This window comes from Mesoplodon bidens (assembly GCF_964165515.1).
Source record: "Mesoplodon bidens genome assembly, chromosome: 15".
Lineage (NCBI taxonomy): Eukaryota > Metazoa > Chordata > Mammalia > Artiodactyla > Ziphiidae > Mesoplodon > Mesoplodon bidens.
Genome location: NC_138171.1, coordinates 16,242,139 through 16,269,717, shown reverse-complemented (window position 1 = coordinate 16,269,717; position 27,579 = coordinate 16,242,139). Strand labels below are relative to the sequence as shown.

General features: G+C 46.0%; 1 protein-coding gene across 3 annotated transcripts; it reads left to right on the top strand.

Annotated features, from left to right (window-relative positions):
* The first annotated feature begins 7,727 nt into the window (after positions 1-7,727).
* On the top strand, positions 7,728-21,587 carry TTPAL (alpha tocopherol transfer protein like). 3 transcript variants are annotated; one of them, XM_081256548.1, is made up of 5 exons: positions 7,728-7,826; positions 13,103-13,562; positions 16,615-16,706; positions 17,962-18,072; positions 20,216-21,587. In XM_081256548.1, exons 2-5 carry the CDS (start codon positions 13,118-13,120, stop codon positions 20,492-20,494), a joined length of 927 nt encoding a protein of 308 aa, XP_081112674.1. In that variant the 5' UTR covers positions 7,728-7,826; positions 13,103-13,117; the 3' UTR covers positions 20,495-21,587. The 3 variants fall into 3 exon arrangements, with proteins under 3 accessions (XP_081112674.1, XP_081112673.1, XP_081112672.1); XM_081256547.1 differs by having other exon boundaries at positions 16,615-16,808; XM_081256546.1 differs by lacking the exon at positions 7,728-7,826 and having other exon boundaries at positions 13,084-13,562; positions 16,615-16,808.
* Positions 21,588-27,579: the final 5,992 nt, after the last annotated feature.

The following is a 27,579-nucleotide window of genomic DNA, read 5'->3' as shown; positions in this document are numbered from 1 at the left end:
GACTAGACATCGTGACTTGCCCAGGGTCACAGAGTGCCCTGGAGTGGGGGGACATCAGGGCTGAGCTGTGTGTCCCCAACTCCAAGGACTGCAGTCTCCCCATCACAAAAAAGACTGGGAGTGGCTTGTCCCTACAAGCATTCACAGCTAATTCTTAAAGACATCAAAAATCCACTTTAGAACCCTAGTGTATTGTTTTGTTTCATAAAAAACAAAATCTACATAGCATAAAAGCTCAAATAATGCAGAGAAGAACAAAGAAGAAAGTTCAAAACACTGAAGTTTTACTACCCAGAGAAAAAACCACCAGTAGCAGAGTTAGCAGAGCTAAGGTTTCAAGGGCACAGCCTTCGAGGCCAAAGTGTCATGGCCTGGGTGGCAGCTCCAAGCTACCCAGGCAGCCTTGAGAGTGTTAACTCTCCCCTGCCTCAGTTTCTCCACCTGCACAACTGTCTAAGACAGCACCTGCCACACAGGGCTGTTAGGAGCGCTAAAGAAAGAAACTACTTCCAGAGCACCTAGGACAGAACCCACACAGAATAAGTGCTGCTACCTAAGTGATTGTTCAGTGAATCCTCCATACATAGGAGTTACACCGGCTTGTGGTTTTCAAACCGGATTTTAAAATATACTCAATAAGATATTCTAGGCATCTTTCCATGTGTTTAAGCTCATTTATGTAAGGAAGGTTTCTGGTTTTTGTTTTTGTTTTTTTACAGTAATCAGAAGTTTATTTATTTATTGGCTGCACCACGTGGCATGTGGATCTTAGTTCCCCGACCAGGGGTCAAACCCGTGCTCTCTGCAGTGGAAGCACAGAGTCCTAACCACTGGACTGCCAGGGAATTCCCTGTAAGGAAGGTTTTTGATTTAAGGGTTGAGCAGCTTACTCATTCAAAAGCCCCCTCCTGACGCTAGATCTCCCCTAGTATGTTTGTTCTCTGCCTGTACCTGCCCCAAGAGCTTTCTGTAGATCCCCAAGGCAATCCTGTGTAGAGGTGTGGAAACTAGGGCTCACAGACAGCAAATAACTTGCCTGGAGTCACAAAGCTGGGACTTGAACCTCTAACATCTGCACTCCAGAGCAGAGCTCAAGACAGAAAGACAAGCATTGAGAACCAAGGAGGGTTTTGGAGTCAGGTGGACATGATGTTGAATTCCTGTTCTGCCAGTACTAGCTGTGTCACCTCAAGCCAGTCCCATAGCCTCCCCAAGCATCAGTTTTCTCATCTGTAAAATGGGGCTGCTGAGCCCATCACACACTGTTGCCATAGAGATTGCTACTATCTGGCTAATAGCTGTTGTTTCTGGAACAGTAATGCCTGTGGGGCTCCATGCTAAGTGCCTTTCAGACATTATTTCAAGTAACTAATGAGAAGCCCAGGTAAAGCGCATAGCAGGGAAACAGCAACGTGAGCACCCAGAGAATGTATATTTTATAATGGCAGGGGCGTTGGCTGTTTTGCTCGCTGTGTCACTTCAAGGCTTTAAACAGTGTCCGGTGCATAGCAGGTGCTCAAAAAAAAAAAATGTTGAGTGAATGACTTTAATTTAGCCAATATTGATGACAAAAGGGCTCCATGACTTACCAGATATGTGACTTTCAGCAAGTCTCTTAATGCCTCTGAACTTCAATTTTGTCCTAGGTCTAATGGGTACGATGACGCTGGCAACATTCATCAGGTGCTGACTCTGTACCGAGCCCTATTCTAAGAGACATATATGTAATATCTCCTTTAAACCTTACAACAACCTTCAAGGTACTATTATTAGCCCACATTAAAGTCAGACCAGCTGAAGCACAGGGAGATTAAGTCACTTGGCTAAGGTCTCACAAGTAGGAAGAGGTGGAGCTAGGATTCAAGTCCCTCAGGCACCTGATGCCAGTGTGCACTATCTAGGCTGCCTTTCTAAGAGTAACCCTCCCTTCCCCTCAACAGTACAAAGAATAAATATATCGCGATATAGTCATGGAATGGAATACTACACAGCAATGAAAAAGAGTAAGTTACCAATAACCAAACAACGTGGGTGGATCTCACAACTATGTTAAAAGGAACCAGGCACAAAAGACTACTAGAGTAGCCTGATAAAATATAGGATGTTCAGTTAAATTTGAATTTCAGATAAAGAATTTTTTTTAGCATAAATATGTCCCACAGGAAATTCAAATTTAACTGATGTCCTGGATTTTTATGTGTTAGACCTGGCAACTCAAAACATTGCATATGTATGATTTGATTTACACGACGTTCAAAAACAAGGAAAATGAATAAATGGTGATAGAAGTCAGGATAGCGGTTGCCTTGGGTGAGAGTGGGGGTGAATGGAAAGGGTGTTAGAAAGGTTTTATATCTTGATGTGTGTGTGGGTCACCTGTGTGTGTACGCTTTCAACAATTTATCAAGCTGTACACTTAGTGTTTGTGCAGTTTATAAAAGTTGTGACTCCATAAAAATATTTTTTAGATTCTAAATTTATTTTTTAAATTCTAAAGAGCAATACACCCTAACTTTAAAATCTTTGGTAATAGTATCTAACTGATAGGGTGCTTGGAAGGATAAAATGAGATAAAGTTTGTGAGTCTCTTAGCACATTTTAAGAGCTCGTAGTAAGAACTCAGTAAACAGAAGCTACTGTTAAATGTAACAGCTGCATTATTATCACCCCCTTCTGTAATTTTCTCTATTGTAGATTGGTTGGAGCGCCCTCAAGTGTCTATACGTTGTCATAGCACCTCAGTTCCTGCACAGAACAACCTTTATCCAAGCTTGGAGTCTCAATTCCAAAGGGCAATGCTTTGCTTTTCTTTTGCTCCAGGACCACATAAGGAAGTACCAGAATCCACAGGAGACCAATGTGTCCCAAGTCCAACTCCAGCTCTGCCCACGATAGCCCCCTGAACTGCATCAGAAGGAGGGCAGAAGGGAATGCACAGGCTTGTCTCTCTGACTCATTGTCAAAGCGCAATGACAAACATCATCTTGTTTTACAGGAACTCACGTGATAATATTTGAAAGTAGTACTGGACAAGCTACAGAAATGCTTTCACATTAATAATCACAGCTAGCTAGGAGCAAGACGGAGGGGATATGGGCATATGTGTATACATATAGCTGATTCACTTTGTTATACAGCAGAAACTAACACAACTTTTCTTTCTTTTTTTTTTTTTTGCTTTGGGTCTTTGTTGCTGCGCAAGGGCTTTCTCTAGTTACGAGCGGGGGCTACTCTTTGTTGCGGCGCGCGGGCTTCTCATCACGGTGGCTTCTCTTGTGGAGCACGGGCTCTAGGCACATGGGGTTCAGTAGTTGTGGCTCATGGGCTCTAGAGCGCAGGCTCAGGAGTTGTGGCACACAGGGTTAGTCACTCTGCGGCATGTGGGATCTTCCCAGACCAGAACTCGAACCAGCGTCCCCTGCATTGGCAGGAGGATTCTTAACCACTGCGCCACCAGGAAAGCCCAGAAATTAACATAACATTGTAAAGCAATTATACTCCAATAAAGATGTTAAATAATAATAACAATAATCACAGCTAGCTTTCAGTGGGCCCTTCACATGTGCAGGCACTGTGCTAAGAGATGTATGTCCATTTTTTCCCTTTAATCTTTAAAATGACCTGTGAGGCATATATTGTTGTATAGCCTGCTTTTTTCCTCTCAAGAGTATGCTTCGGGCATCTTTCCATGTCGATAAATATAGCTGAGGCGGTAAGTACTTGATTCAAAGCCTGAGAAACTTAAACAGCCAGCAGCCACTGCCCAGGTGAAGATCAATAATAGTTAACATTTATTGAGTGCTTTATTACACACCAGGCCCTACGATAATTGTTTAACATGAACTATCTCTCATTTGATCCTTGAGGCAATCTTGAAGTAGCTTCTATTATTATTCAGATGAGGAAGCTGAAGGTCAAAGAGGTAAGGAACTATCCAAGGTCAGACAGTGGGTGTAAATGGCTGAGCTGGGATTCAAACCCCGGTCCATCTGATTCTGGCGCAGGGCTCTCAACCAGGAGGCTGATATGGGGTAGGACACAAGGGAAGGTTCCCACGTGGAGAAACGAGCCCCTGACAAATCCTGAAGGCAGGTAAGAGGGCAGTGTGGGCTGAGGCCACAGGGGATGTGGTTTCCAAAAGGCCACAGTTCTCCTTAGAGGGGACAGGAAGGCTTCCTGGAGGTGGTACCATTTGGACTGGTTCTATGTCTCCAGCCCAGAAAGGAGGACTTTTACTGGCTTATCAGCTCAAGTGATTTCACATCAGACACACAAGTCCTAATTGTGTCACTCTCTAGATTTTTTTTTAAACAGCATTATTGAAGTATAATTGATATACAATAAATGACACCTACTTAAATTGTATAATTTGATGAATTTTGATATCTGTACATACCCATGAACTCACCCACCACAGTCAAGATGATGAATGTTTCCATCACCCCAAAATTTTCTCCAAAGGCCCCTTTATAAGCCATCCCCTCCTCATCGCATCCCCATTCACCGGCAACCATGGTCACCATAGATTACTTTCTTTCACTATAGATTACTTTAAATTTTCTGGAATTTTCTAGAAATGACATACAATTCGTACTTTTTTTGTCTGGCTTTTTTCATTCTATTTTGAGATTCATCCATATTGCTCACATAACAATAGTTTGTTCTTTTTTTATTGCTAAATTATATATATACGTATATATTCTGTGAGATATATATATATATATATATATATAGTAATACATATATCACAGTTTGTTTATCTCATTCCCCTGTGGATGGACATTTTTTCCCCAGTATGTTGGGCTACTATAAAAGAAGCTGCTAAGAACATTCAGGTACATGTCTTTGAGTACACAAATATTTTCATTACTCTTGGGTAAATACCTAGGAGTATGATTGCTGGGTCATATAAGTGTATGTTTAACTTTTTAAGAAACTGCTGCAAACTATTTTCCAAAGTAGTGCAAGATAGTACAACAAAGTAGTTGTACTATCTTGTATTTCCACCAGCAGTGTATGAGAGTTCTAGTTGCTACAGTTAGTCTTTTCAATTTTAGCCATTCTAGATGCACTAGTTTTTATTTTTAATCTGTGGACCCCATAAACAGTTTCTTAGACTTCCTGAGCCTCTGTTTTCTCATGTATAAAATGGAGATAATCATGTCAGCTTTGAAAGGTAGTGAAGATACAGTGAACTAGGACATATGGAGACTAGGACACAGTAAGTGCTTCATTAAAGGTGGCTATTTTATTATAACTGAACCCCAGCCATCCCATGGTCTGGCGACTTATCCCAGGACACAGCATCCTCAACTAGATGGTAAAGGCTGCCTCCTTTGCATGGGGTCAGTGCTGCTAGCCTGGAGGAATAATAATAGAGACATTGATGGTGCCAGGCACTATGCTTGGTGCTTGTGTATGTTTGATCCTTATAAAGCTGTGTGAGGTGATGCTTGTTTTTTTCCATTTTACAGATGAGGAAAACTAAGGTGTAGTAACCAGACATTGGCCAAGGTCACACAGCAGTTAAGTGATTGCGCTGGGTTTTGAACCTAGGTCAGTCCAATCTGGGGTCCAGAAGTCTTGCTAATGGAGGACCTGGCTCAGAACTAGTAAGATGGCCCTATCACAAAAGCATGCCCTGGACTTCCCTGGTGGTCCAGTGGTTAAGATTCCATGCTTCCACTTCTGGGGGCACGGGTTGATCCCTGGTTGGGGAACTAAGATCCTGCATGCCGCAGCGAGGCAAAAAAAGGCATGTCCTGAGGCTCTGGCTGTCTTCAGGCAGGTTCCCTGGAAGTGGAGCCTGAGGAAGGGTTGGGTACTTGTGGTGTATTAAGGAAGGAACCTGTAAGGGAGGGAGGGAAGCGGATAGGGAGGGAAGGGAGCAAGGATGTGCTCTCAGGTGAAGTCTTGTGAGGGGGCTGGTCTTTCGTTCCTGTCCCTCGGTACCAGCTGGTCATTGGTTGCAAGTTACTCTGTGGGTGAGGTGACCCCTGACAGTTCTCAGGAGAAGAAAAACAGTAGGCCATTAGAAGCCAACAACTGAAGCATCTGGGGGGCTGGGCATGTTGACCCCATAAAGGACCCAAGAGGTTCCCAGAAGCACTCACACTTCTTGCCTGCCTAACGAACCAAGCTCTAGGGCATTCTGTAACATTCACTTCTCAGGCTTGTTTTGGATAATTCTCCATCTTGCTGCGACCAGTATGTTGAACAAACCTTACCTGTGGCATGATCAAAACACACTTTTATTTTTGCCTTCCAATGTCCCTTTTAAAATGTATTCAGTGGAGAGACTTTTTCCCACCACAAGGTGAAAACCCATCCCCATTACTTTTCTGCTCATTCTCTAGAAACAGACAGTGCTATGGTCACTTTAGGTCATAAACACAATATGAATTTAACAATCAGAATGTCCAGTCAGGGCTTCCCTGGTGGCGCAGTGGTTGAGAGTCCACCTGCCGATGCAGGGGACACGGGTTCGTGCCCCGGTCCGGAAAGATCCCACATGCCGCGGAGCGGCTGGGCCCGTGAGCCATGGCCGCTGAACCTGCGCATCCGGAGCCTGTGCTCCGCAACGGGAGAGGCCACAACAGTGAGAGGCCCACTACCGCAAAAAAAAAAAAAAAAAAAAAAAAAAAAAAGTTGCATACTTAAAAAGAAATTATTGTTTGTATGAAATTCAAATTTAACTGAGTCTTCTGTACTTTATCCTAGAAGTGATAGAGGCAGAGCTGGAGTGAAACCCAGGATCCTCCACCCCCACCCCCAGCCCATCTAACATCTGGCAGAAACTGCCATGTTCTTCTGGCCCACCTATGTCAGTTCCCATCTCCCTGCAACTCCTCTTGCCCCAAGGGTAGGGAAAGGAACAGATTGTTTAGGGTCATCTCCTGGATACTCCTTTGGGCTGTTGAGTCCTCCTGGACCACACAATTTCTCTCTAGAAATGGTTTGGTGTCTTTACCAAGACATTAGTATTACTCTGCTTGAAAGAGGGGCCTCAAGATCGTCTCAAAGTTGTAGCTGCACAAAATATATGGGCGGGGCGGGGCAGGGGTTGTGCTGGGGATTTTAATGGACTGGAGGCGGGCGCTAGTAAAGCCTTTTTCAAACTACCACTTTCTGAAAAGGACTTCATGAACCCCAAAGCAGGAAACAATTATTGAATCAATATTCCAGAGCAAGAATCATGTTACAGATGAGGAAACTGAGGCCCAAGGAGGAATGGGGACTTGCTCAAAGTCACTTAGCTAAAGACAGACAGACAGACGTCCACTGAGTTGGAATCTTACCCTTTGGAGCAGCCAGTCCTGGTGGCAGCTCTGGTGGGGAGAATCCTGGAATGCTAATCCCAAGGTCTAGGTTTGAAACTCTATACTTCATTGATTGCGTTTCCCTTTCATTAAATAGGAGGATTCCATTTGAGGATTTAATGAGATGATGGATGTAAAACACCAGGTACATAGTTAATATGTTCTCGGAAAACGGCAGTTTCTTCCTTTCCTTCTCTGGGACTCAGCTTCCTCATCTTTACCAGCTCAACCTGGTCGTACTCCCTACGCCTCCCAGCCACCCTCTTCCCAGGCTCAGGTCCCACCGCGCCATCCTGGCCGCCAGGTGGGGACCGAAGGCCGGCACTTCGAGGAGATGTCGCACATGCGCACTCGCGGGCGGTGCCCCGCCTCCCCACGCTCTGCGTACGTCACTTCCGGCGCGAGCGGCCGGGCCGGCCGGGTGGGGAGTGCGGGTCGGTTCTGTGCGCGCTGCCGGACGAGGCTCCCGCTGCCGATTGACCCGCGCTCCGCCCCGTAGCCGGGCCGGTGAGTGCCCGCGAGCCGGTGTGCCCCGGGGGTCAGAGAGAGGGACCCTTGAGAGGGAGGGACGACCGGAAGTGGGGCATCCGAGTAAAGAGAGACCCCAGGAAATGGGGACACCTGGGGAAGGGGTGGCAGCCGGAAGTGGGGGCCTCGGAAGGCTGTCGACGGGACGTGGGGTCTCTGGGGCTTCAGGAATGGTGATTCCTGACCTCTTCTTGGGGTAGGATGGGAAGGAAGGTGATGCTCGAAAAATGATAGGCTCCGGGGGTGAGGGAAGATTCCCGGCTTGACCCTAACAAATGGTGTTTACACCCATCTGTATGCCCACCCATCAATTCATTTACCAGACTGTGACTGGGTCCTGCTCTGTGCTTGATACTGCCAAGGCCCTGGAGATTAAACAGGAAGCTCTAGGTGCAGCGTAGAGCCCAGTGTGGGGCTAGATACATCCTTGTTCTGCCTCACTAGGTGTGTACCCTTGGGCCCTTAACCTCACATCATCCGCTAGTATTTACAGAGTACCATCATGGGCCAGGCACTGGGGATAGCAGTGAACGCGGCAGGCAAGTTGTCTGCCCCCATGGAATTTACATTCTAGTGGGCAGTTTCCCCCTTTGTAAAATAGGAACAGTATTAGTGCTCTCACCAAATATTGTGAAGATTAAACAAGAGATGGATGTAAAGTGCTTATCACAGTACTTGATACATGGTAAAATGCTCAAGTACATATTATCTCTTTTCATCATTCCACTATGAGTTAAATTTCATAAGGCAAAGAATTATATTGTTCGTTGTTGTGTGCCCAGCACCTGTAAGCACAGTGCCTGCCACAGGTGACCAGTAATTCTTTGATAAATGAATGGATGGGTAAAACTGGCTTGGAGAAGTTTCAGGTGAACACACAAGACACTGGCCTGCATTTTCTGAAAGAGAAGTAGAAACCCAGTGCTGTGGAAAACGGGAGAGAGTCACCCTGGGGGAGTCAAGGAGGGCTTCATAGAGGAGGTGACATTGAAGCTGGGCCTGGAAGGTGATGAGTTGTCTGGTTGAGAACAAATGAGGCAAGGAAATTCCAGGCAGAGGTATCAGAAATGCATGAGGTGTTCCAAGAATGGTGGATCATTAGTTTGCTTTGGCTGACATTTAATGTGCATTGAGAGGGGGAAAGGTGGGAGACAGGCTGGAGAGGGACTTGGAGGCTAGGCCTGTAGTCTGTGGATGCTACAGTCTGTCTTCTGGCTAATTACTCGACTGGGATTACAGACATCTGTTGGTGACTGCCAGGAAAACAGAGCCCAGGGTGGGTCCTGTGAACCATGATTGCTGATCTATTCCTCACTCAGCATACCTCCGCCAAGCAGATTAAGCTCATTCAACAAATATTTGTGGAGCACAGACTATGTGTCTGACACCCTGTTGAGTGCTGGGTGGGTATAGGTGATGAACAAGACAGATGTGGATGTTGTGCACAAATTGCCTACAGTTGCAACAGTGAGAGAAGCGCTGTGCGGAAGAGCTCCTGCAGGGGTGAGGGGAGCTCCTAACCTGGCCCGGAGTCAGAGAAGGCTTCCCACTTTAAGCACCATCATCCCTCACCTGGATTATTGCAGTAGCCTCTAAATGGTCTCTTTGCCTCTGTTCTCATCCTCTTACAGTCCATTCTCAAGATAGCCCAGTGATCTTTTTGAAATCTAAATCCGATCATGTCAGTCTACTCAAAACCCTCCTTGGCTCCCACTGAAGTCAGAGTAACTATGCTCTTACTGGCCTACAAAGCCCAGTACCAACTGGGTCCCCAGTTCCTCTCTAAACTCATCTGCCAATATTCTCCACCTTGAGCATTTGGCTCTTGCCATACTGGCCTCCTCCCTGTTCCTTGAAAAAGCCAGGCATGGTCCTGCCTCAGGCTTTGCACTTTTTCTTCCCCCAGAATGGCTTGCTCCCTCACCTTCATCTTCTCACACATGTCACTTGGGTGAGGACTTCCCTGATCACCCTACTTAAAATTGCAAGTCCTATCACCAGGTACATGCAACCCCCTTGCCTCTTTTGTTTCTCTCCATAGCATTTATTATCTTCTAGTAGCTGCCCCCAGTGCCTGGATGAGGGCCTGGTACCTACCAAGTGCTCAATATTTGTTGAATAAATGAAGTAGCATCTAATGGGGACCGAAGGGTGAATTGATATTGGTCATGAGCATGCTAGTCAGAGGAAACAGGATGTGCAGAGGATAAGAAAAACACCTCTGGGAGGAAGTGAAAGAAGCTGGGTGAGGCTGGAGGTTAGAACACAAGGAACAGAGTGTGCAGACCTAAGATTTAGAGGGGGTGACCTGGTCACTGTGGCTGCCGTGGCCTGGGGGGAGACCTGCTATGTTCAGAGACCCCAAGATGGTTCCTGCCTTCCTTGTTGAGTTCCGTGTGGGAGACCAGTGACAGCGCACGGACAAGAGCTTGGGCTTTGGAACTGGGCAGCCCTGCTGCAACCTTATTCCTGAAATATCTAAGGCAGCTGTGTTATTTTGTTTTGTTTGTTTTGTTTTTCCCTTTAATAGGCGTGTTAGTTCAGATCTTCCAAGAAGCAGACACTAGGATGAGATTAGACATGCAAGAAATTTAATGGCAGCAACACATAAAAGGGAGGGGAACTGGAGAAATCAGAGAGAGCTTCCGATCGCGATTTGAGGCCAGTCCCTGTGCAGGAGGTTTGGGCAGGAAGTCTTGGACTGCACTGTGGTTCCACAAAAGATTCGGCCAGGCTGATAGGGAGTACTTGAGATAAAGTTGCCTGTTCAAGGAGTCCTACGTTTCACTCAGTCATTGGCCAGGGACAATCTGTGGAAAGTGTGCATCCACTGGATGGTGGGTCCGGAGGGACAGCAACTGGGGACACCCATCAGTTATGCTCCACCCCGACAGGAGATCTGATCAGTTTCACAGCCGCCATGCTAAGTCACTTGTGGATATGGTAAAAAATTTAACAGTACAGTAAAGAGTCTCTCTCTCCTTAAATGTCCAGTGTCTAGTTCTGTTCCCTAGAGGGAACCATGGTTAACAGTTTTCTTGTACTTCTTCCAGAAATTTTAGGTGCATTCACAAGTATATATGCATATATTTTAAAAATGTAAATGCAAGTGTTTTTTTTTCATTGGGGTATAGTTGCTTTACAATGTTGTGTTAGTTTCTGCTGTACAGTGAAGTGAATCAGCTATATGTATACATATATCCCCTCTTTTTTGGATTTCCTTCCCATTTAGGTCACCACAGAGCATTGAGTAGAGTTCCCTGTGCTATACAGCAAGTTGTCATTAGTTATCTGTTTTATGCATATTAGTATATATATGTCAATCCCAATATTCCAATTCATCCCACCCCCCCTTTCCCCCCTTGGTGTCCATATGTTTGTTCTCTATGTCTGTGTCGCTATTTCTGCCTTGCAAACAGGTTCATCTGTGCCATTTTTCTAGATTCCACATATATGCATTAAGAAACGATATTTGATTTTCTCTTTCTGACTTCTTTCTGTATGACAGTCTCTAGGTCCATCCACGTCTCTACAAACGACCCTTTTTATGGCTGAGTAATATTCCATTGTATATATTTCCCACATCTCCTTTATCCATTCATTTGTCGATGGGCATTTAGGTTGCTTCCATGACATGGCTATTGTAAGTAATGCTGCAATGAACATTGGGGTGCATGTGTCTTTTTGAATTATGGTTTTCTCAAGGTATGTACCCAACAGTGGGATTGCTGGGTCATATGGTAATTCTATTTTTAGGTCTTTTAAGGGACCTCCATACTGTTCTCCATAGTGGCTGTATCAATTTACATTCCCACCAACAGTGCAAGAGGGTTCCCTTTTCTCCATACCCTCTCCAGCATTTATTGTTTTTTGTAGATTTTTTGATGATGGCCATTCTGACTGGTATGAGGTGATACTTCATTGTAGTTTTGATTTGCATTTCTCTAATAATTAGTGATGTTGAGCATCTTCTCATGTGCCTCTTCGCCATCTGTGTGTCATCTTTGGAGAAATGTCTATTTCTGCCCATTTTTTGATTGGGTTGTTTGTTCTTTTGATATTGAGCTGCATGAGCTGTTTGTATATTTTGGAGATTAATCCCTTGTCCATTGCTTCATTTGCAAATAGTTTCTCCCATTTTGAGGGTTGTCTTTTCGTCTTGTTTATGGTTTCTTTTAAATGCAGGCCTTTTTTTCACACTTTTCTGCAACTGCTTTCTTTTTCCTTAACGTGTCAATTCATAAAGATCTGTCTAATTCCTTTTCACGACTGAATAGTATTCCACTTGTATGGTAATATTGTTTAACCAGTCTCCAACTGGGTGATGTAGGTAGTATTTCCAGTCTTTTGCCATTATAATCAATACTTGTAACAATCATCCTGGTGTGCATATTTTGCACACACATACAAGTACGTGTCCTAGAAATGGAATGCTGGGCCAAAGGGTATGTGTTGTTTTTTGTGTTTTTTTTAACTGAAGTATAGTTGATTTACAGTGTTTCAGGTTTACAGCAAAGTGATTCAGTTATACATACATATCTATTCTTTTTCAGATTCTTTTCCATTAACAGAGTATTATAAGATACTGAATATAGTTCCCTGTGTAGGTCCTTGTTGTTTATCTATATTATAAACAGTAGCGTGTATCTGTTAAACCCAAATTCCTAATTTATCCCTCCCCCTCTTCCCCCTTTGGTAACCATAAGTTTGTTTTCTGTCTGTGAGTCTATTTCTGTTTTGTAAATAAGTTCATCTGTATCACTTTTTTAGATTCCACATACAAGTGATATCTTATGATACTTGTAAGGGTATGTGGTTTGAAATCTTTATAGATATTGACAAACTACCCTCAAGAGGCTATGTCAATTTATTCTCCCACCAATAGCAAGCATATCAGAGTGCCTGTTTTGCATTTTTGCTAATCTGAATTTCAAAGGTGTTTTAGTTTGCATATTTTTAATTACAAGTAAGGTTGAGCACCTGTTCATACCTCTGTGCGCAAGGCCAGTGTGTTTGATGAGGGGTGTGTGCATCCTGCTCTAGCTGCCTGGGTGCCTCTGCAGAGATTCTTCCTTCATGCCGTCTGGGTTTGGGCTTGGGCACGTGGTTCAGATACTCCTCCAGTCGAGAACCACTGCTCTGAGGTTCTTGGCTTGACAAAAAACGTCTCTGCCCCCCTCCCTCGTGCTGCTCTCTGATTTGGAATGAGCGGTGCTGGGCTTTCTCCACATCATGCAGCGCTTCTGTTTTTGCAGGGATCCTGGGAGCTAATGTCAGAAGAAAGTGACTCTCTGAGAACCAGCCCTTCCGCGGCCTCACTTTCGGAAAGTGAGCTGCCGCCGCCCCCCGCACCCACTGGCTATGTGTGCTCGCTGACCGAGGACCTGGTGGCCAAGGCCAGGGAGGAACTGCAGGAGAAGCCAGAATGGAGGCTCCGCGATGTCCAGGCCCTCCGGGACATGGTGCACAAGGAGTACCCGAACCTGAGCACCTCCCTCGAGGACGCCTTCCTTCTGCGCTTCCTCCGAGCCCGCAAGTTTGACTACGACCGGGCCCTCCAGCTCCTGATCAACTACCACAGCTGCCGGAGAAGCTGGCCTGAAGTCTTCAACAACCTGCGGCCCTCGGCCTTGAAAGAGGTCCTGGCTTCCGGATTCCTCACTGTACTGCCCCACACCGACCCCAGGGGCTGCCACATCCTCTGCCTCCGTCCAGGTACCACCCTCACCGTCTCTGGTGGCGGGGCGTGGGTACAGCTTGGGATGCATCTGCTCAGCACCCTCTCTCTCTTTCTTATTCCCTTTTGTCCCCTCCTTGCCTTAGTCAGGGCTCTTGTATATATAGATAGATAGATAGATACCCACGTATATATATTTATTTGGTTGCGCCAGGTCTTAGTTGCAGTGCAGGCTCCTTAGTTGTGGCATGCAAACTCTTATTTGCGTCATGCATGTGGGATCTAGTTCCCTGACCAGGGATCGAACCCAGGCCCCCTGCATCGGGAGCATGGAGTCTTATCCACTGAGCCACCAGGGCAGTCCCAGTCAAGGCTCTTTTGATCGCAAGAGAACAAAACCCTGCTCTACTGGCTTAAGACAAAAGGGAGGATTTAGTCTAAGGAGATGGAAGCACAGCACCGGAGATCTGAAGGAACACGGCCCAGGAGCCAAGACCCAGAATCCAGTTCATTCCCCCATCAGGAACTAAGCCCGCCATTCTCCCTGTCTCTGCTTCTGACTGTCTGTCAGTCTGTGTGTCTCTCTGGGCCACATCTCTGCTGCCCTTTGCACATCTTCTTCACACTTCTGTCCGTGGACTGGCTTCTGCTCCCTTGGCACACTCCTCATCTCCCAGGTTTACCTGGCCACCCAACTAAGTTCTTTCAATGCAAATTCCAGATTTCTAGGGCTGGGAATCTGGTGGGCTGAGAAAGCGACCCTGGTCATCGCGTACAAGCGGGGCTGCCAGGACACCCCCCTCCCCCAGCTCCCACCCTTTCACTCCTTAGTGAGCATGTGAGATACAGATATCAGTGAAAGGGCCTGGGCCGGGCAGATGCCTGGAAAGGTATCTGCCTACCACGTGCCTCCTCTGTCCTCTCTCCCCTCCCTCTGCTTTGTTAAGCCCTTGGAAGTATTCACTTTAGATTCACTTTCAGATCTCAGCACTGCATGATGGTAATCGGGACACCTGACATTTCTCCGGCACAGTAGTTTTCAATGGAGGCACCTCCCCCTGCCCAAAAGCATTTAGAAATGTGTGGGAACATTTTTTTGGTTGACACGACGACCGAGGGGTCCTGGAACTCAGGCCTTCTGATTCTTCCTCCTCTTCTCTTCCCTGACACCAAATGCATTGTAAACTCTGGAGAGTTCTCCACTCCGCCCCCAACCTCAACATTTTCCATCAGAGCAGAACTGAAAAAAAAAAAAAAAAGTGAAAGTAAGATTGCTGTGTTCTGCTTCCCAAGCACGCTGGGAACATGAGAACCTGCTGACTGCCCTTTCTGCTCATGCATACAAATGCCTCTTGAAACTGATGCGGAGTGGAAGTGGCAGGGCACCTCCCTCTGCCTGCAGGCCCCACGTTACCATTTCCTTTAGTCCTTTACCAAACCCTCTCGGTAGACTAAACCACATTCTCTTGAGCCTTTACTGTGTACCAGGCACAGTGTTAACTGCTTTACCTGCCGTTTTAGGTGCTTTCCAAAATGAGGGGCGTTCACTGTAAAATAAGCAACGCGGTGGAGATGTCAGGGCACCAAGAAACCTAGAAACCAGTCAACGAGAGTTTCTGCTCCTCCTCTGTGCTCACCTCCTACGAATATACGAAAACAGTCAGATATTACCACACTGGTTTCACCCCTTTGCTTGTGTGGTTTGAACTCTTTACTCGTGTTATGGCTTTTTTTCCCCACATGACTGCAGCAGATCTGGATCCTTCCCCACTGACTCAACATTTTAGCAGGAGGCAGATACAGATTTTATTCTAAACTAGGTATTGGCTTTGCCTTTTTATAAGCTCTTTTGAGACATATGTGATTGAAAAGGATGATAGCCAGTTATGTAGAGGCAGGTTCAATTGGCAGCAACATCAGACAATAAGCTGGCATAATTTTTGGACAAAGGTTTTTTCATAGGAATTTTGCACATATCACAAATCCCATTGGTGGCAATCCTGTGGAGTTTTTTTCTTCTTTTAATATTTATTTATTTGGTTGCACTGGGTCTTAGTTGTGGCATGTGAACTCTTAGTTGCGGCATGCATGTGGGATCTAGTTCCCTGACAAAGGATCGAACCTGGGCCCCCTGCACTGGGAGCGCAGAGTCTTAACCACTGCGCCACCAGGGAAGTCCCCCTGTGGAGTTTCACCTTTGTAAGAAAGAGACACCGAGATGTTAGTGGGATTTTCTTGAGAATAGTGGTTAACACTCAATAGTGGTCATTTTCATCTTTTCCCCAAAGAGAGAAAGACTCCTCGATCATATGGAGAACATTAAAGGAGCATCCAGCCTGGAAAGGGGGATTTGCTCAGACTACCACATTGGAAGGCCATCTCCACCTCTGCTGTCCTCAGTCTGGGCTTCATTCTCAGACCAGCTCTTGCCTCATGGGGTCCCTGAGTCTCAGGCTCCCAGTCTCACCACTACAAGAAAGAAGAGAGATCTTCTCTTTCCAAAGGGCCAAGGTCCCAGAACTGAGTCCCCATGGTTCTGTTTGACCTGGCTTGGATCACATGCTTGTGGCCAGGAGGTTATAATACCCGTATTGGCCAAGCCCACCTCAGGACCCAGGAGTGAAATCCGTTTACCCAAACTGTATGGCTAGCATGGGAAGGGGTAGTTCCCCAAGGAAAACCAGGGTGGTCTCATGAGGATAAGGGGACTTGTGATGGCAGAAAGTGCAGATGTCCATGAAGCCAGTATTGTTATCCTATTCTATGTATGGGATAATATGTAGGCCCATGGTGAGAAGGCAACTTGCCCAAGGTCACACAACTAGTAAGGTTCAAACCCCCACATGTGTCTGACTTCAGAACTCACTATTTCATCTTCACCACTTAATTGCATTTCCATTTCAGAATGTGCTGCTATGTTTGGAGTTAAGAAACATCAGCTACAACTTAGGGATCTAAGTAGCCATACCAGTAGAATTCTGTCTTTTCCATTTTTAAACACTAGTTTTAGGAAGGAGATAAATCATAGCCTGTCTGATTACTTGTTTGTGTTCATTTCTGTAACATATTGTCCATCTCTTATGACCTTAGACAGATGGATCCCGAGCAACTATCCAATTACTGAAAACATCCGAGCCATATACCTGACATTAGAAAAACTCATTCAGTCTGAAGAAACCCAGGTGAATGGAATTGTAATTCTTGCAGACTACAAAGGAGTGAGCTTATCAAAGGCATCTCATTTTGGCCCTTTTATAGCCAAAAAGGTGATTGGCATCCTTCAGGTATGGCCCCTGTGTGTCGTGTGCCTGTCCTGTGGCTGTTTGGTTTCCCCAGGGCCCTGTCCACTTACTTCTAATTCCACCTGAGACACAAACCCCACCTCCTCTCCACAGTCAGAACAATAGAAAAGCATTATGGGAAGAAACGTAAAAGTCCAATTCACCACTCATTCTCATCAGGGTCTCCAGTAGTTTCTGGGCACGATCAGTTTTAGGGCAAGAGTCCAAAAAACAGATAAATGCTTTCTGCTTTTTTTTTTTTTTTTTTTTTGGTACAAAAGGCAGAGAAATTCTCAACAAACGAAACTGAGAAGGTTTCTGCTGAAGTGATGGAACCTCTCCTCCTTTCTGTGGGACCTGGGCATTGGGAGCCCTGTTGGGCTGTTTTGGTCAGATGCTTTCACACCTCATGTTCTGTGTTTCAGAACTCAAGTCTCTGGGAACCATAAAGTTCCTTACACACCAGTAGTGCATGAAATGGTTTGCACATGCAAAGCACTTTTTTTAAAATTGAAGTATAGTTGATTTACAATATTATGTTAGTTTAAGGTGTACAGCATAATGATTCAGTAGTTTTATAGATTATACTCCATTAAAAGTTATTACAAAATAATGGCTGTAATTCTCTGTGCTGTGCAGGATATCCTCGTTGCTGCAAAGCACACTTACAGTCTTTATAACCCATTCAGTCCTTCAAGGAATCCTCTGAGATAGACAAGGCAAGAATTATCTTTCCTTGTTGAAAGGAAACCGAGACCTTCAGGATGTAGCCTGGCCTGCGCCTCCCAGCTCTGGCAGGTTGGAGCTTTGTTCTGACCCGGCCCGTGGGGTGCTATCTCCCATGAGCTCTGCAACACCACAATTCTCCTCAGTGGTGTGCTTGAGCCACTACTGCACACCAGGCTGATTATTTAAGCATTTAAATGTCACCTCTGGTCATTATCAGAAATGTGAATCCTGGCTTTGAGACAATACTTTGGCTTTCCTTAGCTTCCACTCTTCTTTGCAGATTCAGGTGTAAGGATAATGCATTTGGATCAGTGGTTTTCTAGTCCTGTATGATGATCTGGGGGACAAAAAAAAGTTCCCAGGCTGTGGTAATGGACAGTTTCCAGATGCTCCACAGGTTCTAACACCCCCTTCCCTTCCCCCACAGGATGGTTTCCCCATTCGGATAAAAGCAGTCCATGTAGTGAACGAACCTCGAATATTTAAAGGCATTTTTGCCATCATAAAACCGTTTCTGAAGGAGAAAATAGCAAACAGAGTAAGTGATGATCCTATCGACTTAAGATACTTCAATTGTTTTTTTAATGCTGCCTTTTTTGTGACATCTATAAATTTATTGTGATGACAGTAAACTTAGCATATTATTCTGCCCTGGGACTACTAATTTGGAAAGTGCAAGGTTACAGATAAAATAAATGAACGCTCCTTTCTGTGAGGGGGAGATGAAATTAATGAGAATATAATATTTGCCAGTGGAGAGAGCAGAACCAGGATTGTTATCATGGGAACGTCCCTGCTCTGCGGTCATTTAGACTTTTTAATATCCTGGCCTGGGCATTGTGAACCAACATTGTGTTTTATGTGTAAGAGGACATGGCAAAGGGTAGTTACTGGGCAGGTAGTTAAAAGAGTCATGGCAATTTCTTTCTTTTTTTAAAAAATAAATTCATTTATTTATTTTTGGCTGCGTTGGGTCTTCGTTGCTGTGCGCGGGCTCCTCATTGTGGTGGCTTCTCTTGTTGCGGAGCACGGGCTTCAGTAGTTGTGGCATGCGGGCTCAGTAGTTGTGGCACACAGGCTTAGTTGCTCCACGCCATGTGGGATCTTCCCGGACCAGGGCTCGAACCCATGTCCCCTGCATTGGCAGGCGGATTCTTAACCACTGCACCACCAGGGAAGCCCGGCAATTTGTTACTACAACTCCTTGGGCTTTCAAAATGCTATTTAAGCCTTTCCACTTACCTAATTTGTGGTCTTGCTTGTAGTGTGTGGAGTAATTCAAGGTTTATGAGATCTGTGAGTTTTTAGTTTAATTCTTATTTAAGAAAGGATAGATGTCACTTTCAAAGACAGTCTTCCTCTCTGACCCTGAAGAGCCACTTCTCTTTTAACTTTTCCCAGGATCACAATTGAAATGTGGTGGGTGGTGTTTTTCTCCTTCTTTCCTAGGCCTGGGAACGTGGTTCTGGTCACTCAAATATTCTTGAATTTTGTTCTCTTTTTCAAAGAGGAAACATAGAGAGAATCTCAAGTGTGTAAGCGAGGGAACTTAAAATCCAGATCCAGATTCTCAGGCCCTTTCCCTGAAGATTTTAACTCATCAGTTCGGGGGTGGAGCCCAGGAATCTATGCTTTTAAAATCTCCTTAGGTGATTCTGATACATGGTTAGGTTTGAGAACCTCTGATTTAGTGGCCTCCCTACCTGGGTTTGAACCCATGTTGGTTCCTGGAGCTCCCGTTTGGAACCTGCTTTTACCAAAGCAGCCTTTGGAAGAGGTCTTTTACATCTGTGAAATGACCTTACTGGTGGCCCACAATATTGTTCACTTGGTCCTTCGTGTGTTCGTTCACGCACTCAAAAATAGGTTTTGATCAACTACTCTGTGCAAGTATGTTCTCGATGAACAAAACAGACCAAAATCTCTGCCCCCAAAATCCCTCTCATTCTAGAAAGAGACACAGACAATGGATTACACATGCTATCTAGGATAAGGATGTGCTAAGTGCTATGGAGAAAAATAAAGCAGGGAACGGAGACAGCGGGTGCTGGAAGCGGGGAAGGGGTTGTAGTATTCAATGGGGTAGTCGGAAGTGGTGTCACTGAGAAGCTGGCGTTTGAGCAAAGACTTGAAAGCAAATGAGGGAGTGAACCTTACAGTGATCTGGGGGACCCTGAGATGGGAGTGGCCTGGGGGAGCAGCAGGGGCAGGTGGTAGGAGGGGGAGGCAGAGGGGTAACAGGGCCCAGGTCGTGTGGGCCATCGTAGGGAGTCCGGCTTTTAGTCTGCGTGACATGAGAGCATGGGAAGCTTGTACATATTAGAGGAGTGACTTGATCCGACGCATGTTGAAAAGCGCTTAGATTGTGGTGGGACAAGGGTGTGAACACAGAGACGAGTGAGGAAGCTGTTGTAGGAATCCAGGTAAGAAGGGATGGTGGCCTGGTACCATTACGGTGGCAGGGAAGGGCTAGAATTCCGGATGCATTTCCTTATACTCCTTACCAGCCAACAGGATATGGGGTATAAGGAAAAGAGGATTAAGGATCCTCAAGCTTTTCGAGGAACTGGGTAGACTTGGCATCAACTGTTCCTTTATTCATTCAACAGACATTTGTTTGAGCACCTCCTGAGTTACTGATTAACCTAAGGACGTGTGTGCTTCCCTTTCATCCTCTGTAGTTTTTCCTTCATGGGTCTGACCTGAACTCTCTCCATTCAAACCTTCCAAGAAACATTCTCCCCAGGGAGTACGGGGGCACGGCCGGAGAGCTGGACATCACCGCCTGGAATGCGGCACTGCTGGCCTCGGAGGAGGACTTCGTGAGGGAGTTCTGCCAACCTGGCCCTCCCTGCGACAGCCTCCTGGGCCAGGCCTTGCCGCCCGAGGGGCTGAGCTCAGAGGCGCCGTGTGATGACTCCATGCGGGCTGTGAAATCCCAGCTGTACTCCTGCTACTAGCCAGTCCCCTGGGAATGTCACCATCTTTAAAACCTTTTCTTCTTTCTTTGGAGAGGTCCAAGGAGAATTTGAGGTGCCATGGATTGTCTTGCTCCTTGTAAAGGAACTGCAGCGTGGAGGAAAAGCCTGTAGGGCTCTGAGGTATGCCGCGGGGTGAGGCTTTGGTTACTTGAATGACTCCTGTGGAAGACATGGAGAAAACTCCCCCAGCGATTCCAAACGTTTGGAATCCCAGTGTGCAGCCCTTCATCTGAAGCCGTATCCGGTTTTGACACAGCTCAAAGCAAGAAAAATCAGGACCAAAGTCACTTTGATCCCACATTCTAAGAGAAAACAACCTGATTGGCCGGTCAGCACACACCTATGAAACAGTTTGACGGAGGCTGCAAAGTGGCCACACGTGAGACAATGGGAGTTTGTGTTCTTCACATGAACCCTAACTGCAGACCTCTGTGCTCATCAAGAAACTTCAAGTGTTAGTCCATCACTGGGTCTGGAAAGCACCTTCACTGAATCATGCAAGCACCCAGACAGAAGCAGCACCTCCTGATCAAATTCGGGAGCCAGGGACCTCACGTACCTCTGGGATTCGTGGGTTGAATCTTGCAATAGAAACTTAAAAGTTTTCCCAAACCCATAAAGCCTTAGGCCTGGTTCTCAATGGAATCATACATGATCCTAGATGTACGTGATTTTACTCAACCTAAAAGACTGGATGCCAGGACTGTGTAGCTAAAAGAATTCTGGGGGCTTCCCTGGTGGCGCAGTGGTTAAGAATCCGCCTGCCAATGCAGGGGACACGGGTTCAAGCCCTGGTCCGGGAAGATCCCACGTGCCGCGGAGCAACTAAGCCCGTGCGCCACAGGTACTGAGCCTGCGCTCAAGACCCTGCGAGCCACAACTGCTGAGCCCGCGTGCCACAACTACTGAAGCGCACATGCCTAGAGCCTGTGCTCCGCAACAAGAGAAGCCACCGCAATGAGAAGCCCGTGCACCGCAATGAAGAGTAGCCCCTGCTCGCCACAACTAGAGAAAGCCCGCGTGTGGCAACGAAGACCCAACGCAGCAAAAAATAAATAAATAAATAAATAAATTTATTAAAAAAATAAAATAAAAGAATTCTGGCCTAAGAATTAAGAGACCTAGGCCTCAGCTTTCTCATCTGTAAAATGAGGCTGAATGAAGTGATCCTGAGGGCCCTTTTGGCTACTACCGAGGTTCTGGGATTTGGTTTAGTGATTGATTGAACGTTAGACGTTGGTTTTCTGCCTAGAAGGAGGACTCTCTAGATACCAGTGGTTGGATCCCGTTTTTCGTAGTACGCCTGGGCCTTTCCAAGAGGGATGCGTCATTTTTTGGCTCTCCCTTTAAAGAAACAATGGACTGAGCAATCCCCATTTTCTTTTCATGGTGAGGGTTAAACTTGAAAAGGATGGCCTTTGTGAGGGCAGGTGAGATGCCCAGAATCTTGGATGAATTCCTTCCATTCCTGAGACTCAGGGGTGTATTTTAAACCTGGCAATGGTGAATGGTTAACGTCCTTGGGATTCTTAGATTTTGGCTTCTGGAAATGAACGCAAGGGCAAGTTATTCTGGGACCTCCACCCTCACCCCTGCCACCCCAGCCCACTTGAGTTTCTCTCTCTCATGTTCGGCCAGACTGAATGTTAGTTCTGCATTTCAGCACTTTAGACCCTTTCTGTCAAGAATTTAGCCTTAGCCCACGCATCAAATTAAGTGGTTCATCTGATGGCTTTTGACCTATTTCCCTTCATATCCCTTCATGTTCATTCCATGCCAATGGTGGTGTTAAAAAGTGACAAGTGGGACTTCCCCTTCCCCGGCGGTCCAGTGGTTAAGACTCTGCGCTTCCAGTGCAGGGGGCGCTGGTTTGATCCCTAGTTGGGGACCTAAGATCCCATATGCTGCGTGGTGTGACCAAAAAAAAAAAAAAAGTGACAAGTACCACGCGTTGTGTGTGTACCTTCTCCGTGCATTTGTTAGAGCAGCAGGCAAGGTGGATGGCTCAGTTAGGATTAGAACAGTCTTCTGAAGTTCAAAGGCCAGTCAGGTGTTCATAAGCTGTTCATCTCTGTAGCACTTTTAAAAATGTTTGGAGAAGTTGGTGGTGGAAATGACTTACCTCATTAGTGCCAGTTCTAGGGAGAATTCTTTTCACCATAGATGCTAACCCTGGATGTTCTAGGGACCTGGCTGAGCAGGAAATGTCAAAATGCATACCCCTGGCTGCCTCTAGTCCCATGTGACAATGATAGTGTGACCAGCATTGCTGGAAAGGTCTAAATAGGACAAGTGGGATGGCTGTAGTAGAGGGTTCAGAACTCAACTGCCTGGATGGGAGAGTTGGTTAGAGGCTTTCTTAGGTCCCAAAGAGGACAGAGTGATGAAAAAACAAAACAAAAAGGTTAGACATGAATCGTTCAAGTTTCCAAGGTTTAAACTGTGCATTGCATTGCTGGCCAATTGCCTTTGTCTACATGTCTTAACATAGGGGTGACCAAGCTCACCTAGAGAAATTTCTCAAAGACCAGGAAGGATGTTGCCCTTTTCCCAGGCCTTCCCAGTTGGATCAGGGAGCTGTTTCAGTCAGCTTCTGAAAGGAGTCAGAGCCAAGGGTTATCTACCTTCTGGAGCTGCTGTGTTTTATGTAGGCTCCAGAGAGATCAAATGGTTTTAGCACCTCAGGAGGTTTGAACCAAGCTGTGAAACAAGGACCTCCCTGGGTGGAGAACAGGGCGGTCTCTGGTCTCCGCCTGGCAGGCGTCTGTGTGAAGTTGCCCCAGGCAGGGCAGGGGAATGACCACAGGAGCACACTGGGAGCTTCACTCAGCAGTGAGGGCACAGTGATGGAGCAAGGAGTTGAACACCTGGAGAACTGCGAGTGTTTTCCTTCAGGGAAAAGTTCTGGTCCATTTCACAAACACCTGAAAATGAACTTTTCCCACAATTCCAGGCAGCATGGCGTAGGTAAGGGAAAGGAATAGTAAACCAGTAGACCCGAGTTCCAGCTTTACTTTGCCACGTGGCCTCAGATAAGCCACCAAACATCCCTGAATCATCACACGATAAAGGGGGTCTACACTCGGAGCTCTGAACCCTCTGTTCCTGGCATGAGAGGCTTTGTTCTTTTTTTCCCTGCATCTGGGTGATTCTTTAGGAAATTTAGGTCTGAATGAACTGACACCTAAAGCTTCCAAATGAATCTGTAAGCTTGAGAAAGGTGGGGGGCGGGGGGGGCGGGCGGGGTGTGTTCTTCCTCTCTTCTACACAGAATTCTGGAAAATTGTACCTCTTCCTGGAATCCTGTTCTACCTTCGCGGCCAGAGACTGGAAGAAATCTACAGAAATAGCCATAAGTGCAACCCTGGCTTCCCCTCTTGAGTTTCTTACCTGCTCTTGGCAAAGGTGGCTTCAGCTCCCTAGTACTTCATCCCGCTTTCACAAGGAGATGCCTGTCCTTAGAGGTTTACAAACACTTCAGTTCGCAAGATAGTACATTTTTGCCAGAAATAGAGTCAGGGTAATAAGAGAGATTTTCCCGGAATTCCTATGAGATACTGAGCCTTTCCGAATTCTTCCTGGGTGGGCAGCTGCTTTAAATGCCATCTGATTCTCAGATCAGTCATGGGATTGCTTTTTCATTTGGGTAGCACCGCATTTTAAGGTGTTCCTTTGAAACCTCTTCTTTCATTTAGGAAGTAAAATGTTTGCTAAGGTAATGATGTAAGTATGGCTGTCCCATGGCATGAGGTGTGGAGATAGCAAACAGAAATATATCAACTGTTCAGGAAAGATGTCAGTTCTGGTCATCCTTTTCGGTTTTGGGATCTGTGAATTTTGTTAATCTCAAGTAAATTCCCTTCTGCTCTCCTGACTCAGAAATGCTTTGCTTGAAATACAAGTATTAAACAACATCAGAGTCAAATATTCTTCCTTTATAGAGCTTGCTCCATGGGAAGGCCCAGGGTGACTTGTGGATGGAGATGCTAGTAACCATTTATCCTCTTTGCCAATTAGCTGCTTTTCCTTTCATTTCACAGGGCGCCATGTTTAGTTGGGCGGTTAAGTAGCTGCCATTGGGATTCTTGTGGATATGCCTCGGCCTCTTGGTATATCAGGTGGGAACCTGTTACAAGTGAAATACTTGAAAATTCTCTGGGGCCAAGAGCCTCTGACACCACTCTGAAGGGGTGAGAGGTGGACTAATTTTGTGACCAGATTGGGGCACCACTTCGGCCACTGGTCGCATTCCTCGCTTCAAACTGAAATTCAGTTTGGCTTCAAGTATAGGGACACATGGTGGTGGATACATCTACTTCAGTGTTTGTTTTGATCAAAAGTTTATTTTTCTAGTGCATTTTCTAAGTCAAAATGGTGAAAACGTAATTTCAGTATGCATGACTGGGTCTTAAATAAAAATCTCTGTAAGGTTGAGTGTGTGTGGAGTTCTTTTGTGACAATGGCAGTTTGGGTAAAGGTTCTGAGGGTTTATTATTCACGGTACACAGTGGCCTGGGCAGAGCCTCTTTCCTGGGGAGGCCGGCAGGGGCGCTGTGGCAGCATGTGCATTCTCTAGACCGTGGGCTGGCTGCCTCTGAAGATCATGTGCAGTGAGAAGACACAAGTATGAAGAAAGGAGGTGGAGCTACATGCCCACAGTGATAGATATGCAAACTTTTCGTTTCACAAGGCCCAGGTATGCTTCCCAGACTGGCCTTGAACCCTGACAGCTAACGATTCCCGAGTGTGGGCTGTGTTAAGCGCTTCACATACAAAATCTCATTTAATCTCCAAGCACCCTTAATGAAATAGTATTATTGCCCCTGTGGGGAAAGTGAGGCACAGAAAAGTTAAGCTAGCTTGCCCAAGGACACACAGCTAGTTAAGTAGCGTTGGGATTCAAGGTCAGGCAGTCTGACTGCAGCTCACAATTTCCTCCCGATGGCGGGAGCCAGGCTGTGCAGTTAGTTAGCCCACAGACAGACCACAGAAAGAAGGGAGGTATTTTATAGTGAGAAAGTGTCAGTGTAAAAACTGGCTTGTTTTCTGGCTTCTTAGAAAATATAAAGCAGAAGTTCTTAACCTCTGAGACCCAAGTTGTAACCAAACATTTTATTCTGGAAGCACCTGTAAGTAAACCCAGATTCCCTGAGGGGTGACTAGGCTGTGGCTTCATCATCTCTGGTCCCATGCTGCTTAGCTGTTTCTCTAAGCTAATGGCTTCTCTGCCCCCTATTCATCTCCCCAGAGGAGACAAGCTAGGTCCCCATCTGTGTTGGGCCTGGTGTGCTGATGATGGGTCAGTTGAGAGATACTCAGGATATCCATACACTTACTGTTGGCTTTTGATGAGGCAACAGTAGGTACTTATACTGCAACATACCAGCTCTTCAGGTCAGCGTTCTCTAAGGAACTTAGTCTGTTTCTCACATCTGGAAAAATGGAGCTAATGGCTCCAATCCTTTTTACCTCACAACAGTGTTAAAAGGATCAATTTAGGTACTTTACAAGCCACAGGAGTGGTTTTCCATGTTATGAGTCAGCACTTCTGGTTTCTCTTGTAAAATACCTTAGTTTTCCCAGCACCCACTCCTCACAGTACTGGTTCAGCACTTCTGTATAATCAGTGGCCCCAGATGTTTCATGTTATTGCATTTAAAGCTGGTAATAAAATCCTTTAGGGCACTACTTTTCTGGAAAAAAAATTTTTTAACCAAATGTTCACTCTCTAATCTGATAAGGTGCCAGTACCTTGGGATACAGTGACCCAGTAAGATAGCAGTTATTGCCTTCAGGGAGCTACTAACTTTCCTTCATTAGTGATGCGTTTAGAGAGCCAGCTGGCTCCCCTACATGTCTCTAGGCAGTCTCTAGTTTATCTTGTCTTCTACATCCTTATGGGCCAAGGGAAATTGGGGTCTAATTGGAAAAAATCAAGCCCTGGGTTTGTTTCTCTGCTTTGCCTCTTACTAAGTACCTGTGGGCAAGACACTAACTTCTCTAGACCTTGGTTTGATCTATAAAAGGGGGAGAACCGGGCTTCCCTGGTGGCGCAGTGGTTGGGAGTCCACCTGCCGATGCAGGGGACGCGGGTTTGTGCCCCGGTCCGGGAGGATCCCACATGCCGCGGAGCGGCTAGGCCCGTGAGCCGTGGCCGCTGAGCCTGCGTGTCCAGAGCGTGTGCTCCACAACGGGAGAGGCCACAGCAGTGAGAGGCCCGCGTACTGCAAAAGAAAAGAAAAGAAAAGAAAAAGGGGGAGAACCATCACCACCTTACAGGGCTGTAGATAATGACTGTTCATTGCTTGGTACATGTTGCTGTTTTGGGGTAGCTCTCATTTGTCTTCACCTGAGGCTACAGGCATCACGTGGCTTGAGTCATTCAGCGGTAATTAGGAGACCACAGTAGGCTGCCTGATTTGGGCTCCTAGGTAACAGGATGGATAGACAAACACACAAGTGTAAAGAGATGAACAGCAGCTCCCATTAATAAGCATAAGCCTGGCACCTGCCATCAATCCACAGAGAACAAATGCATGACTCACATTACTGAGTACTCACTTTAGCTTGACTGTGTAAAAAGAAAAATATAATCAAGCAGGGACTTGGAATGGACGAAAAAGCTCTCCTGGTTTAAATTAGGCGCCAGTCATGGTTTGGTCCAGAACATCAAAAAGCACTGAAAACCAGGTCTATGGCCATTCTTTGGGAGTATCTTTGGTTGTCAAGAGTTTTATTTCCCATCCAACTGAGTACCTAGCAAGAGCAACCCAGACAGGGAAATCCAACAAGGGCTTATAAGCTTTCTCCCAGCTCTAAGCACGTAATTGGCAGCCACGGATGTTGCCTTTGATGAGTTCCTAGAGCACACTGCTGACCTCAAAGCCAGGGACCCCAATCTGCAATAGTGGGGGACAGAGAGGACTGTTCATGGTGATAAGACACCAGGTGACTCTTCTGGAATGGGATAACACCATGAGGTCTGAGGATTCAATACTCCCTTGCTTTATAGTATAATCCTGGGCTTACCGAAAATACTGACATTTTTTATGCATGTGTATAAT

Excerpts from the sequence above, each read along its gene's own strand:
- TTPAL (XM_081256547.1), top strand. The coding sequence starts at position 13,118 with ATGTCAGAAGAAAGTGACTCTCTGAGAACCAGCCCTTCCGCGGCCTCA. Across the intron at positions 16,809-17,961 it reads AGGTGATTGGCATCCTTCAG|GATGGTTTCCCCATTCGGAT; the intron begins GTATGGCCCCTG and ends CTTCCCCCACAG. Across the intron at positions 18,073-20,215 it reads AGGAGAAAATAGCAAACAGA|TTTTTCCTTCATGGGTCTGA; the intron begins GTAAGTGATGAT and ends CATCCTCTGTAG.